The sequence below is a fragment of the Wyeomyia smithii genome, chromosome 3 (assembly GCF_029784165.1).
Source record: "Wyeomyia smithii strain HCP4-BCI-WySm-NY-G18 chromosome 3, ASM2978416v1, whole genome shotgun sequence".
In the NCBI taxonomy this organism is placed as follows: domain Eukaryota; kingdom Metazoa; phylum Arthropoda; class Insecta; order Diptera; family Culicidae; genus Wyeomyia; species Wyeomyia smithii.
This window is the reverse complement of record NC_073696.1, coordinates 204,628,821-204,642,009: the sequence shown is the minus strand read 5'-3', so window position 1 is coordinate 204,642,009 and position 13,189 is coordinate 204,628,821. Positions and strand designations below refer to the sequence as shown.

The 13,189-nt window shown below is 38.6% G+C and overlaps 1 protein-coding gene across 2 annotated transcripts in view; it reads left to right on the top strand.

The window, feature by feature from the left end:
* The window catches only part of LOC129730753 (mucin-2), a 182,590-nt gene that overhangs the window by 153,712 nt on the left and 15,689 nt on the right, over positions 1 to 13,189 (top strand). For both annotated transcript variants that reach the window (XM_055690308.1, XM_055690307.1), the window contains one exon: positions 5,400 to 5,830. In XM_055690308.1, coding sequence (XP_055546283.1) covers positions 5,400 to 5,830 — 431 coding nt within the window. The remainder of the gene's footprint in view (positions 1 to 5,399; positions 5,831 to 13,189) is intronic.

Sequence of the window (13,189 nt, the reverse complement as noted above, 5' to 3'; positions counted from 1 at the left end):
ACTCGTACGGAGACCTTTTCCAGTTAGCATACAACCAAAGCTCCAACCGATGTTTGGATCCTATCTTCACCAAGGTCGTTCGTATCCCAGTTGGCACAACGAGGAGGTTGAAACAAGAACGTTTTCGATAGATGTGATAGGCCGCAGTGGCGCCTTAAAGTGCGCTTACAAAAATTTGCCAACTAAATCATCACATCAACACTATTTTTAAACAAGCTCTTCTCAAAAATTAGTCGTGATTGAAAAATATACCAATAGCACAAAATGACGTCTAGAGCATAGTATAATCTGTGCAAAGTTTCAGTCAAATAAAAAATGAAAAAGGAAAAAAATAATATTGACACATTTTGCTTGGAATCCCAACAAACCGCGTAATGCCGCCTTTAGACGGGCTTCAGTCAAACCTCTAAAAAGCTTCAATAAATACTTAAAAACATGTTTATAAAGATTCATAGTGATTTTACTGAAGTCTGTCTAAAAACTAGCTTGGGCACTAGATGGTCAGTTTAACCGAAATATGGCTATTGGCAGCCTAACTTGTTGCTTGTTGGGATTGTTCACAAGGTTAAATATTTCGATTGATTTATCATCAATGAGCAATTTTCGCTGAAACCTGCTCACTGATGACACGAGGTCATTCAAAAGGGATATTTTGGTGTCTAAATGATTAAAAGTGTTAAATAAATGAGAAATACCACTTTGGTTAGTCCATATTGATGGACCCCTCGGGCACCAAAGAGACACAAACGGTTTTTAAAAAAATGTATTTTAAGCAATTCGTGCTCTTTTAATTGATCTTTTGCTCCTGAATTTGTCATTGAACCCTCTACATATTAATGAATAAAACGGACGCCATCTTGAACTTCGCTTAGTATATTGCGTTGCTTTGATACTGTTCGCGCGTAATGCGTTGAACTGTTTCAAGCTTGATTTCGAAAATTGAACTGAATGGCAAACTATACTCGCTGTGCACCTAATTTTATGAATGTATCTGGAAGTATTTTATCTCAGCTTTCCACTGGTGGTATCAAATTTACAATCGATAGTTGCGATCTTGCTCAAAAACACGTTGCTCTGATGAAATTCAAGATGCCGGCCAGTTTTTTTCAAATTCAAAGCTCTTTCTTTCCTTTTTAAAACGACATGCTGTTTATAGAGGGTTTAAGGAGAAATTCAGGATAAATAGATCAATTAAAAGCTCAAGAATTGCTTTAAACAACTTTTTCTTAAACCGTTTGATTCGGGGACCAAGCGAGGGGTCCATAAATATGAACTAACCAAAGTGGTATTTCTATTTTTTTTACTACTTTCAATCATTTAGACACAAGAATATCCTTCTTGAAAGACTTCGTGTCACCAGTGGGACGGTTTCAGCAAGAACTGCTTCAATACAATTCTCAGTTCTTGAATTTGCAATTTTTAAAAGGTAATCTTGGGTAAAATGCAGGTAAAATTAACATGGAAACAGTTGATTTTTTGTCGCTCAACAGTCAAATGCTCCGAAAATATCAGAGTTTAATTGTCATATTTGATTTGGCTGAAACTTTGCATAGACGCTTCTCTAGGCAATTTGTTTAATTTTTTGGAACACGACTCATTTTGGAGAAGCTCTTTAAAAATACAATTTTGGGTATATATAGATTACAAATATTTTTAGAGCCAAAACAGTTTGTTTGATCAGTACGGTGTCTTCGGCAAAGTTGTAAATAACAATTTTGTCTTTCCAAATAAAACATACAGTCTGAATTTTTTTTTTTTTTGAAAAAAGTTAAAATAAAAATTGATTATCTGAAACAGCTCATTTTTAAAAATCCAATTCGTTTTTATTAAAACTACAAAACCTACCCACCTGATAACTTTTATAAAAACTACCTACCAGATTTTTATTTGCTTCAGATTCTACGATGTTAGAATGAGAGATTTATTTGTTTTTTTATTCAACCTTTTCTATAACTTCTTCTGTAGAATCTATACAATTTTTTGACACAAATCTGTAGAATTTGTTGACTCATAATTGCCAGGTTGTAGTAGTAGCAAATTTGTACGAAAGGAATAACATTGAAAGAATAAATGTTGGTTTTTATGCATATTTAAAAACAATTATTAATATCTACTTATTGTTTGTGTTGATGCTCAAACTGGAACAAATGGGAATTTTTGTGTCTTCAGCAATGATAGAAGTGTGTCAGAAGGCCGCAGAGTAATTGCTCGCCTAGTTCGTCGCTTCCACGTTCGTTTGCGTGAAAACTCACAGCAATGGTTAAAAAGCTATAATAGGGCTATAATAGAACATTTTTTTCGCATTTGCCGACTAGTTGTCAGCACAGGTTTTTCGTAGAGCTCGAACTAATAAAAAAGAAAGATATTTTGGATCGTTCTTGTGAATTGTGATGCCCTTAGCCAGTACGAATGTTTTTTTTTGATTTTTTTATTAAATGGTCGTCGTTTTGGCAATTTTTGGAATTTCCAAAAACGGCTATGTAACAAGTTAGATAATCCATTTTTTCAAGCTAAAAACAAATTTCAGCTAAATCGGTTCAGTAGATGCTGAGAAAAACCTACAACCAATTAAAAAACATGGTTTCGAGAGAAACGCTGTAAACAGCGTAATACTCACTATAGGATTTGTATGCAGGACATGCAATATCTATCTCCAAATCTACCTTAAACAATAACCAAAATACCCAAATATATCACTTTACTCGATACTCAAATTACGAAAATTTATTATTTCTCAACCTTTCAGAGTAGGGTCCCCCGTTAAGTCTTCGGAGACTTAAATGGAGGTTTCCCGTAAGCAAACGTAAAACCGACGAACTCGGCGAGCAATTAATCTGCGGTCTTTCGACGCGCTTCTATCTTTGATAGTTATGTTGTCCAATGAACTAAAACTGTGCATTACTTTGAATAGATGTTCAAAATTCAAAACATGTGGTACTGGTTTCGAAAAATGTAAAGAATATAACTGAAACAAATACTCTTTAAAACAATAAAAAAATAACTTATGTTAACTGAGGACTTTCCGTTATTCTTATATTTTGTTACTGATAAAAAGTAACAGCTTATCATCTACCAAAATTCTCCCAATCATCCACACCCGCGATTCTATGTTGCCATAATTATGAAGATTACGAAGACAATGAACTGCTGAATAGCAGCTGACGAGCAGTCTGTTCCGTTCCCAACAATGAGATCGAAAAGATGGTAGATTAAAAGTCGTGATAATCGTGTAACCGGAATACGTGATGAAAGGGAACACCTTACGAGCTTCGTAATATGTAGTAATAAAACAATTCCAACCATGGCATGGAGGTAGTGGGACATGTTAGTTAAAGCTTCGATCGACAATCGCGCGTGACTGGATCGTTTTCGACAATATACGACCACTGTTTTAGCTTGAGCGGAACGAAAAAAAAAAACTATGCAGCTCGCCATACCGATATTCATTCACTCAACAGTAAAGTACCGTTCTCCATTAGGTTGGCATGTAACCTCCAAACCTGAAAGGTTTAGACCGATACGAAAGGGGTCTTGTTTTTGCTTGAATATAGTATTTACGGTTACAATAAGACCGCATACACTTTTATAATGTGCGCAATCGAGCGACCATCCCGCCCAATTTGGGAACCGTTTACGTAGATATAGTTGTGTACTTTGGACAAAAGAAAATCATACCGTTTGGGAAGTGTATGCGTACCCGCTAATCCCACAACCAGCTTTTTTGCGAACCCACTACCTAGCTGCCAGTCGAATTGGACCAGCTTTTATGATTGAAGCCAAAGCGGCGTATTGTGGTTGGCCTTTCCCTGGAGTGAATGGAATACGTCTAGAGTGCGATTCGGTACCACTTGAAGCGGCAGTGTAACATTTCTGAAGGTTACGTCATGACACTGCGGCTGGCCAATACCGTGGTCATGCAGAGCCAGGGCAAGGTCGATCCCAAGATTTTGGTCATAACAATGAACTGTGGAATTTTTTGTGGGTTAAGTGTTATTACTGAACCGACCAAGATTTGATCACCAAATTTAATCCTTCGTACCTTCTGTAAAAAACAAAATTTTTTTTTTTGCATTTTGTTTTTACTTTGGAACAACCGTTCTAGAAGTATGCAGTAAAATCATTCTATAAGTATGCCAGCTAACAGTAAACACAAACAAAAAAGGTGAGCCTCCCACGAGTATCCAAAATAAACGAAATTGATATTCAAAGCCGTTCCCGTTCTGATTTTGTTGATCGATTCATGCGTGGCAGTTGTTGACTTCCCAAATTTAGCAGAACTGAATCGTAACGTTGTCAGCGAAAATTGCGTGGCGTTAAGGTCTGTCTCATTAGTGTCAAGACAAAACTAGACAGATTGCTTCGAGTAGATAGTAACATTGTGGTTGCGAATGTATCAGAAGAACACCCTTAGATCAACCGATGATGGTTGCGTTGTGTCACCTAGCTTTACGAAACACAATCGCTGGTTGATTGACGTGTTGTTGTTCTTGTTACGCGTACATGTTCCTCTGATATGTATTATTTTTTCTTCAGACTTCCACTTGATTGAATTGACAGATTACAAAATAGTATACGATTGAAAACTGTTTTGAATTATTCGCTTCTGAAGAGAGTTTGGGAAAAACACAGCAGGAGGGAATTAAATATCTACAAGCCATCGTCATGCTTTGCGGTAATATTCGCACAAAATTATCAAATTTATAATAGTGCCTCGAAGTAAAAAGAAGCTAACACATTGTGTTCTGCCTTCTACCACAAACTTATAGTTTATGAATGAAGTTAGCAAATCTTTGGAACAGCTACAAAGTGTAAATTCGGAATAACAGCAAATATACAAATTGTTGGTATTTCAATTGATACATTATTAGAGTGTATTTATAATCACAAAACTTTCTTCAAAACTCCAAAAAATGTATGGAATATCACCATTACCTTGAAAAAAAAATGAATGAAGTGGAGCAGAGAAATGCAGTGCCTTAATTTTGTAGTTGACTTTCAAGGATTTTTTAAAAACCTGTCCGAGCAACTTGCAATGTTGACTGATTGCTTGATAAAGATTGAAGTTCTGTTTATTTGATAAAAATCTTGCTTTCTTGAATTTGAGAGTCTACTCGAATACCGGTTATTACTGGATCTGGTTTCAATCGTTTTCTCTGCAATATCAGATCAGCTTTCGTGAATTACATTTCAATGAAGGACAACTACAACTTTCGTGTTAACGTCCAGCAATAACTTTACGTATCAAGCGAGCTACGAATGTGCGAGAACATTCAACTGCCATCACCTTCTGCGCATTGTAACAGCGCTAAATCCAACATTCAATCAGAAAGAGTAATTTTTGCTGCCTACCGGTGAACAGTTGAATAATTTCGCTTTCTTGTTTCGGCTTCCCATTGCAGCGTCCCCTGTCGGCGGAAACGGGCGGAAGACGTGACCAGCAGCAGCCGCCACTAACGTTCATCTCGAACCGGGCACGACCATTCGGCAACGAGGATTCACAGCCACTTTCGCCACCGCGGAGCTACCTCAGCTCGACGGCGGCACAACAAAGACAGCAGAACCAACCCAGCTCGGCACGGCAACCGCCGTCGGCAGTGCGAAACGGTTTCCGCCCAAAGACGGAAGAACCGCCCAGCGCTGGTCAGCAACAGAATGAAACGAACAATGGTGGCAATGGTGGCAGTAGTAGCAGCAGTAGCAGCAGCAGCAGCAGGTACAGCAAAACCACTTTGAAGCCCAATCGATATCGATCTACGACCACACTGGAACCGGTTACTGCCAAAAGTACCACTGTGGAGACCGTTGTGCTGAGGAATCGATTTCCCGGACGGTGAGTACTCGGAATATTGTTCCTTTGTTTAGTCAAACGGTTGAAGCAGGGTTTTAAAATAATACATTATGTAGCTAGGTGTAAGTAATGTGATTAATTTTGATTTCCTTCATCAACACAGCAAAAAATCTGAATATTACACGTCTCGTAGATTCTTTTCCTACTTAAATTCCATTCACTTTTGACGTGAAAATTAGGTGCAATATTATTTAAATTTGCGTGGAGTATTCTGGAATTTTCTATCATAAGCGATCTAAACAATTCTTTATAAGCAATTCGGCATGAATATTGATACTTTTTTCTAACTGTGAACGTCGAGTCATACGCAGCACTAAACATACAGGAAACCTGGTTAAATCACCATATTCAGTAAAATATAATGGTTAAAAATAATTGCTGTTGGAAAGATAAAACCGTTAGAATTGGATAACGGCGAGTGAACTAAATTCTTTTTGAAAAGTATAACTAGTATTCGACATTGGACCGGGTAGGGTCCGGTAAAAGTCCGGTCCGGTCCGGTCCGAAGTCCGATCGGACCAGAATCTTCAAAGTCCGATTTTTTCCCGGAACGGACCGGAACGAGGCCATCCGGACTTCGGAACGGACCGGGTAGTGCTTTCCGGACCCCGGACATTTTTGGTGAAAAAAAAAAAAAATTCAATTTAGGTCATAGAACGCAGCAAGTTTTTCATCTTTTTTGATTTTCTTCGCTGCTTTTATTAAAATTCAACCCATATGGCCTTGCTCGCCTTTTTAACCTGTAATATATGCTTCAATTGATAACATGGTTCTTATAAAATTAGAAAGACCTTGATTGTTACATTTTTTTTGCTATTTCAATTTTGCTCCTGCTATCACTTCGAAACTAGTGAAAAACTAATAGACTCGCACAACTTGTTCTGAGTTTGTGCTTAATTCAGGGTGGTCAGCGAACCGGGAAAACCTCCGAAAACCGGGAAAAAGCCGGAAATTCGAAAATGAACCGGGAAAACCGGGAAATTTATCATGTCCATTTTTAACATTATTTATCATTTACAAATGCTTGGGATCTGTTGTATGAGTTCAACGCACTAATACATTTGCTGCCATCTCACAAACACTGGAAGGCTCAAGGAACCATTTAGTTGGTCTCGGGGTAAGGTGGTGGAGTAACAAACCAGTCGTCATACGTTAGAATCTCGGCTAGGAGAGACGACCGTTAAAGTCAATAGGATCCTAGCGCTAGCCCCGCAATTGTTCTGTACACTAACAGTTGGCTGCGATTGTTTTTCTCTAATTTGTCTCCCTTCTCATTCGCACTGATTAAGGCTTCAACAGTAAGTGGCGATCAAACATCAAAACAGCCACCATTTTACAGGATCAACGTCTAATGTCATTCATGTCTGAGTTTTTTTCAAAGTTATGTACCGAATTCTTCACAATTGATGTAAAAATATTCTTTGAAAAGAAATAAGATTTTAATCTTATGTTACAAATCGCCAACAAAAACCTAAAAAGCCCAGGGAAGGTAAAAACTTCAAATTACTAAAAAATATTTTGAAGGACAGAGAAGTCCAGAATGATTGCAATAAAATTTTACATGTTAACTTGAAAAGGCAAAATCTAAACTATGATAAAAAAATATCTTAAACCTGAAACAAGTAATGCCTCCACCAACCACGCTGGATCTGGGTTCAAATCCCAACGCCATAGGTGTCGATGGTTGTGTGGTGACGTTATTCACTCACAATCAAGGGAACATCCATAAATGACGTGGCTTTTTTGACCCCCTCCTTCCCCATCGTAGCATTTCGTCACAAAGTCAGGAACCCCTCTAGATAATTACGTAGCATAAGCAGAAATAAAAAAATCGTAACCTAACCCATTCCCGGCGGATGATACCATATGGCATTACCTGACATTCAAACTTTGATTTGAGTTCAACAATTATACTTGAAAGTTTACACGATGAAACTATTAAGCATCGTTAGAGAATAGATTGATGCTTAATATGCAATACAGTTTATGTTAATTATGCATGTTGTTGATTAGTAATAAGAGTTTAAAGTTCATTGTTTGAGGTAAAAACTGATTTTTCTCCACCGGTAATCGGTTAAGCTTAATTCCGCTTGAGAAAATGTCTTGAGGCCAGAATTTGCGCTTCAAAAACCAGATGCAACGAAAATAATTTAAAATTTGATTCAAAATTTCATAAATAGTATTCTAGAGGCTTAAAAGGCAGAGCCTGTCTTTGTTTTTTTCTCAAATTGCTTGCATACTCCACTAAAATCAGAAAGACATACTTTTCAAATAAAAAAGGCGAAACTATAAAGGCCATTGCGGAAAATATTCGCCTACAATAAACCTGAAACAATACCACGTAAGGATAACAATGGTATCAAATTAGTCCTTTCTATATTGTCAAGACAATAACTAAGCCTCAAGAGATCCCTAAGAAAACGGAAAAAATATTTTGAACGACAGAAATACACACAGTTGTTCATAATTCAGCTCACAATTGCCATGAAACGTTTACAGAGACTAGAAAAAGATAAAAGATATGTTCAAATGTTTTTAAAATTCTTCGATAAAAGTCAGCAATCAGATTTTAATTTAAAGTCAGAAATGCACCAAAAATATGGAAAGAATTCAATGATATTAGAAAAGTAATAAATTCAATTTTTTTAAATAGATTTTTGTTGAAAATTCTGAAATCTAGAACGCGATATCAGAAATGACAAACCAATCTTCTTATTTAGCTCAAAAAGGCAAAAATTGTTTCTAAGTGGCAATAAAACTGTATTGAAGCCTGAAAGAAACTAATAATATTAAATTAAAATCAATTTCAAAACTGAATCAAGAAAAGTGTGTGAACACTAGAAAATGGGAAATAATTAGGTTGAAAATGCATAAACTTATTCTTAATATTTATATTTATATTTATTCTTAAACAAATTTAAAATTACCAGAAACGGCTATCATTGCAGATTCAGGCAAGGCGAGAAACTATCTCGATTCGGGGTCAAAAAATATGTTCTAATTATTTTAAAAACTCTAAAAAAAAACTAGAATGTTTCCTCTCATCAACTAAAAATGACTATGAACAAGCCTGATAACTTGTTAAAAAAAAAATTTAAGTCAATTTAATAAAAAAATTTAAAGTCAATTCAATTTAAAATTAGGTTTTGAAAGAGAAAATGAACGCAGAATTGGGAATTTAGCTGAAAAAAATGCTAAATTTTAGTCTGACGAGAAATCAGAAAATGATGCCCTAGAAAAGATTCCAAATTGAATTTAAAAAATACCCAATCATATTTGAAATTCAATTTAGAATTAGTGGAAAATGAATTTTTATATTTGATTTTTAAATAAGCACTTTGAATAAGGCCAAAATCCATAACAAAGCTTAAAAACAATGAAATTTAATTTAATGAAATTTAACAAGGCTTGAAATGTTAGAAAATGATTTCAAAGTTTAGTCGTTTCCGAAGCTCAACCGCAGCCAAAACAACTTTGGATTAAATTACAAATTTGTATAAATATATATTAAGGGTTTGAAAAAGCAGAAACCAGTTCTACAAAACCAGAGCAGACAATCTCAACCAGAGAGTGCAGAAAGTTACAAATATTGCTTTAGTTAAACAGTTTATAATTAATTTACGTAAGTCTAAAATGACAGAAAATTGTTCCAAAGAACGGTTCAAAACAAATTGAAAATTTATGTGAAAATATTCTGAAACATGAAATAAATTATATCCTGATTTTAGCTGAGTGGAATAATGAAAATCTCAGCCATGAAAAGTCGAAAAATCAGCAGCAAATACATGTTGGCCGAAGAAGTTAACCCTTTTTCAAGTTTTGTAATGAAATAATGATATTAAAAACAAGATTCTCTCACAAAATTATTTTGTCAATTAATAAACGTGGTTGAACTTATATATTTATGCATTTTAAAACCGGGAAAAACATCAATTTTTAACCGGGAAAACCGGGAAAAAGCCGGAAATTTGAAATTGGAAATCTCCTGGCCACCCTTTTCATTGAATGCCATCGGCTAAATTGGTGAAAAGTGAGTTACAATATACATAAGTTTTGTTTCATTTATGGTGTTGTTTATTTTCTTTCCATCATTCAGGACAATTCTGGAAGATTTACGAACCTGTCGTTAATGGCAAGAAACGTCCTGAGTGTTTCTGCATCGAGTGTTGCACTCGAAAACAAATTTTCCTCGGGGCGGGTCCTCGTCACATCATGCAGAAACAGACTAAGTAGGAAAAGAATCCGGCAGCTACTTTTACTAAAATACTGGCTTAAATAAATGTTCCAAAACTAGGAAAATTGTAGAACCAGCTTTTTTTGTTACTCCGAATTTTTCAAATAAAAAAAAATAAAAAAAATAGAAAAACAAATTGCAAAACTTAGTTTGTATTGTATTGATTTAGTCAAACATTTTTTAACATGCATTAAAGTCTTTATAATAATTTTTTCACTGAAATAACGCTATCGAAAAAACTGGCAACTTTTGTTCCCGAACTTCGAACCGGACTCCGGACCGGTTTTTGTTTCGTGATTAACTTACCTCCTGGCACGGTATGGTATCTGCTGAAGCGCTTCCTCACTAAACACCTCCTTACTCCTCATTTGACTCGATCCCCATGGGACCACTATCAAGTGACTGATTTGTAATTTTGCACTGTTGACGGTATTCCAAGTATTCTTGTCTTCATACATTTCTGCTACTATTTTCTCAACATTCAGCGTTGAAATTTCCGCTCTTACCGCTACCTATCTTGGGCATTGCTCCGGAGTTCCTTCAACATCCCCACCTATCGCGCAAAAAGGAGTCAGAGTCATTGCATGTCCGAACCGATGCAATGCAAGTAATGCCGGAAGCAACCGTGACCGGACAGAAACTGTGTCAGGTAAAAGTTCACCTCGCCATATTTCATGCGCATCCAGATCGAGAGATCCGGATTCGGAGTTGGTGCGTCTAACGGCTTTTTGCTGTCGTAGCTCAGTCTCGTTGCCATATGGCCTTGATTCTGATCTTAGGATTTTTCGAACCTCTTTGGTGCTCCTTCGGTGGAAACACTCACTACCCTTCGTCAGGGTAATACCAATTGTACAGCTATGTCACCTACGCAGTCTTTAATGCCCCAAGCCAGGCTGCACCTTCAAATCGCAGTATCGAAGATGACACTAGTAGACGCCGCTTACTACTTACCTTACCTTTACCTCACCAGTCAGCACCAGGCCGAAGTGTCCCTTGCTGTTCGAAGAAGTCGTCTCCATTCAACTCGGTCCATGGCTGCAGCTCGCCAGCCATGTCGGAGGCCCCGCAGGTCGTCTTCCACTTGATCGAGCCACCTTGCTCGCTGCGCGCCCCATCGCCTTGTTCCAGTCGGGTTGTTATCAAGAACCATTTTCACCGGGTTGTCGTCCGACATCCTAACGACATGCCCAGCCCACCGTAGTCTCCCGACTTTCGCCGTTTGAACGATGAGTGGTTCTCCCAGCAGCTGATGCAACTCGTGGTTCATCCGCCGTGGTTCTGCACTCCACCACAGATGGTACGCAGCACCTTTCGTTCGAAAACCCCAAGGGCGCTTTGGTCCTTCACGAGCATAGTCCAGGTTTCGTGGCCGTAGAGGACTACCGGTCTGATCATTGTTTTGTAGATGGTTAACTTCGTGCGGCGGCGGATTTTATTCGAGCGGAGCGTTCTCCTTTAGTCCAAAGTAGGCACGATTTCTTGCCATAAGGCGTCGACGAATTTCTCTGCTGGTGTCGTTGTCAACAGTCACCAGTGAGCCCAGGTACACGAACTCGTCTACCACCTCGATTCCATCGAAGGCTAACATGAATTCGTGGCGGGAGGTTAACACTGTCTTCTCTGGAACCCTTTTCCACTCATGTACTTGGTCTTCGAAGCGTTTATGGCCAGTCCCGTGTCAGTTTATCCGTAATCGTGCATAATTGGTACACAAATATCATGTATTGATATATATTTAAAGGCCAACTGGACATCTCTAGAGAATAAGTTTTGATAAAGTGGATTTTCCCATATAAAATCGTATGGAAACTTTAAAAATCGGGCGCAAATCGGGCGTTTCACCGATCGATCTGAAAAGTTACACAGTTGTTATGAGACCCATAAGGTACACGAAAAGTGCATGGGAGCTAACATTTATTTTTTGTCCCACCCTAGTGGGCAGTGCACGTTGATGATGCTGTAGTTGAAGAACCGGCCCTTAGTTCTCAACTTACACATCCTCGCACTGATCGGCTGCCACCCGATCACGCGTTGGCGCATCCTACCCAGCACTATAAAGTCCGTCCTAAGCTCGTTGGTAGTGCCACAGCTCTGATAAAAGATAGCTTCTCGATGTCCACTTTTCCATGCCTTCTGTCCCGACCAGCAAAGCTCCTGCAGTGCTACGATTTCGAAGTTGCGCGGATTTAGTTCATCATATATGATCCTGTCGCAGCCGTGAAAGCCTAACGATCTGCAGTTCCATGTACCGAGTTTCCAATCGTAGTCCTTATTTCGTCGTCTAGGTCTGTGCCGATTGATCCGATCCGTATTAACTTCTTCGATATTTGCAACGTTTGGTGTTTTTCGGGGCGGCTTGTTGGGCCTTCTCCAACCCCTTGTCTCGCCGGTGGGCCATGGTGTCAACTCTGATTAGAGTCCCACGCTGACACCAGGACGTTGTTCAGCCGCTCCTAACATGGAGATCAGACGCTGTTTTGAGCCGCACCATCTTGGTGAACAGACGCTCGGGTTGGCGAAGCATTTCCTCTACCGCCGAGATATGGTTACCGCGCCAACGATCGCGTCGCACCTTCTCACTTAGCTATTGTCGGATGACAACATTGCCCAGGCAACGCCAACCAGTTGTGTCCATGTTTTAACTGGTAGTCTATTGTATCATATGACTCGTGGAGGCGTGAGATAGTAACTTGTGAGGACCAGAGCTAAGTTTGACGCTCCTTCCAAGTTGTCAACTCACCATTTGAAGCCCACGAAGCCGCTTACTACTGCTAGAACCGTAGTTATTTGGTGAATTCTGCCCGCTGGACCGCTTTACAATTGCTGACCAATAGCACCTCAGTTTCCCAGCTGGTCTCGAGGTACGGTGCTGGCCTAACAAGCCAGTCATCGCAGGTTCGAGTCTGGGCTCGGGAGCGACTGTTAGTGTCAGTAGGATCGTAGCGCTAGCCCCGCGATTGTCCTGTACACTTAACACTTGACCGCGAAGTCTGTGTATAATGAACAGAAGGTCGAGTTCCGAAGCGGAATGTAGCACCAAGGCTTTGTTTTGCTTAGAATCTTAGTTTTATAATATGCAATCTTAAGCTTCACTTCTTGTATCTAGT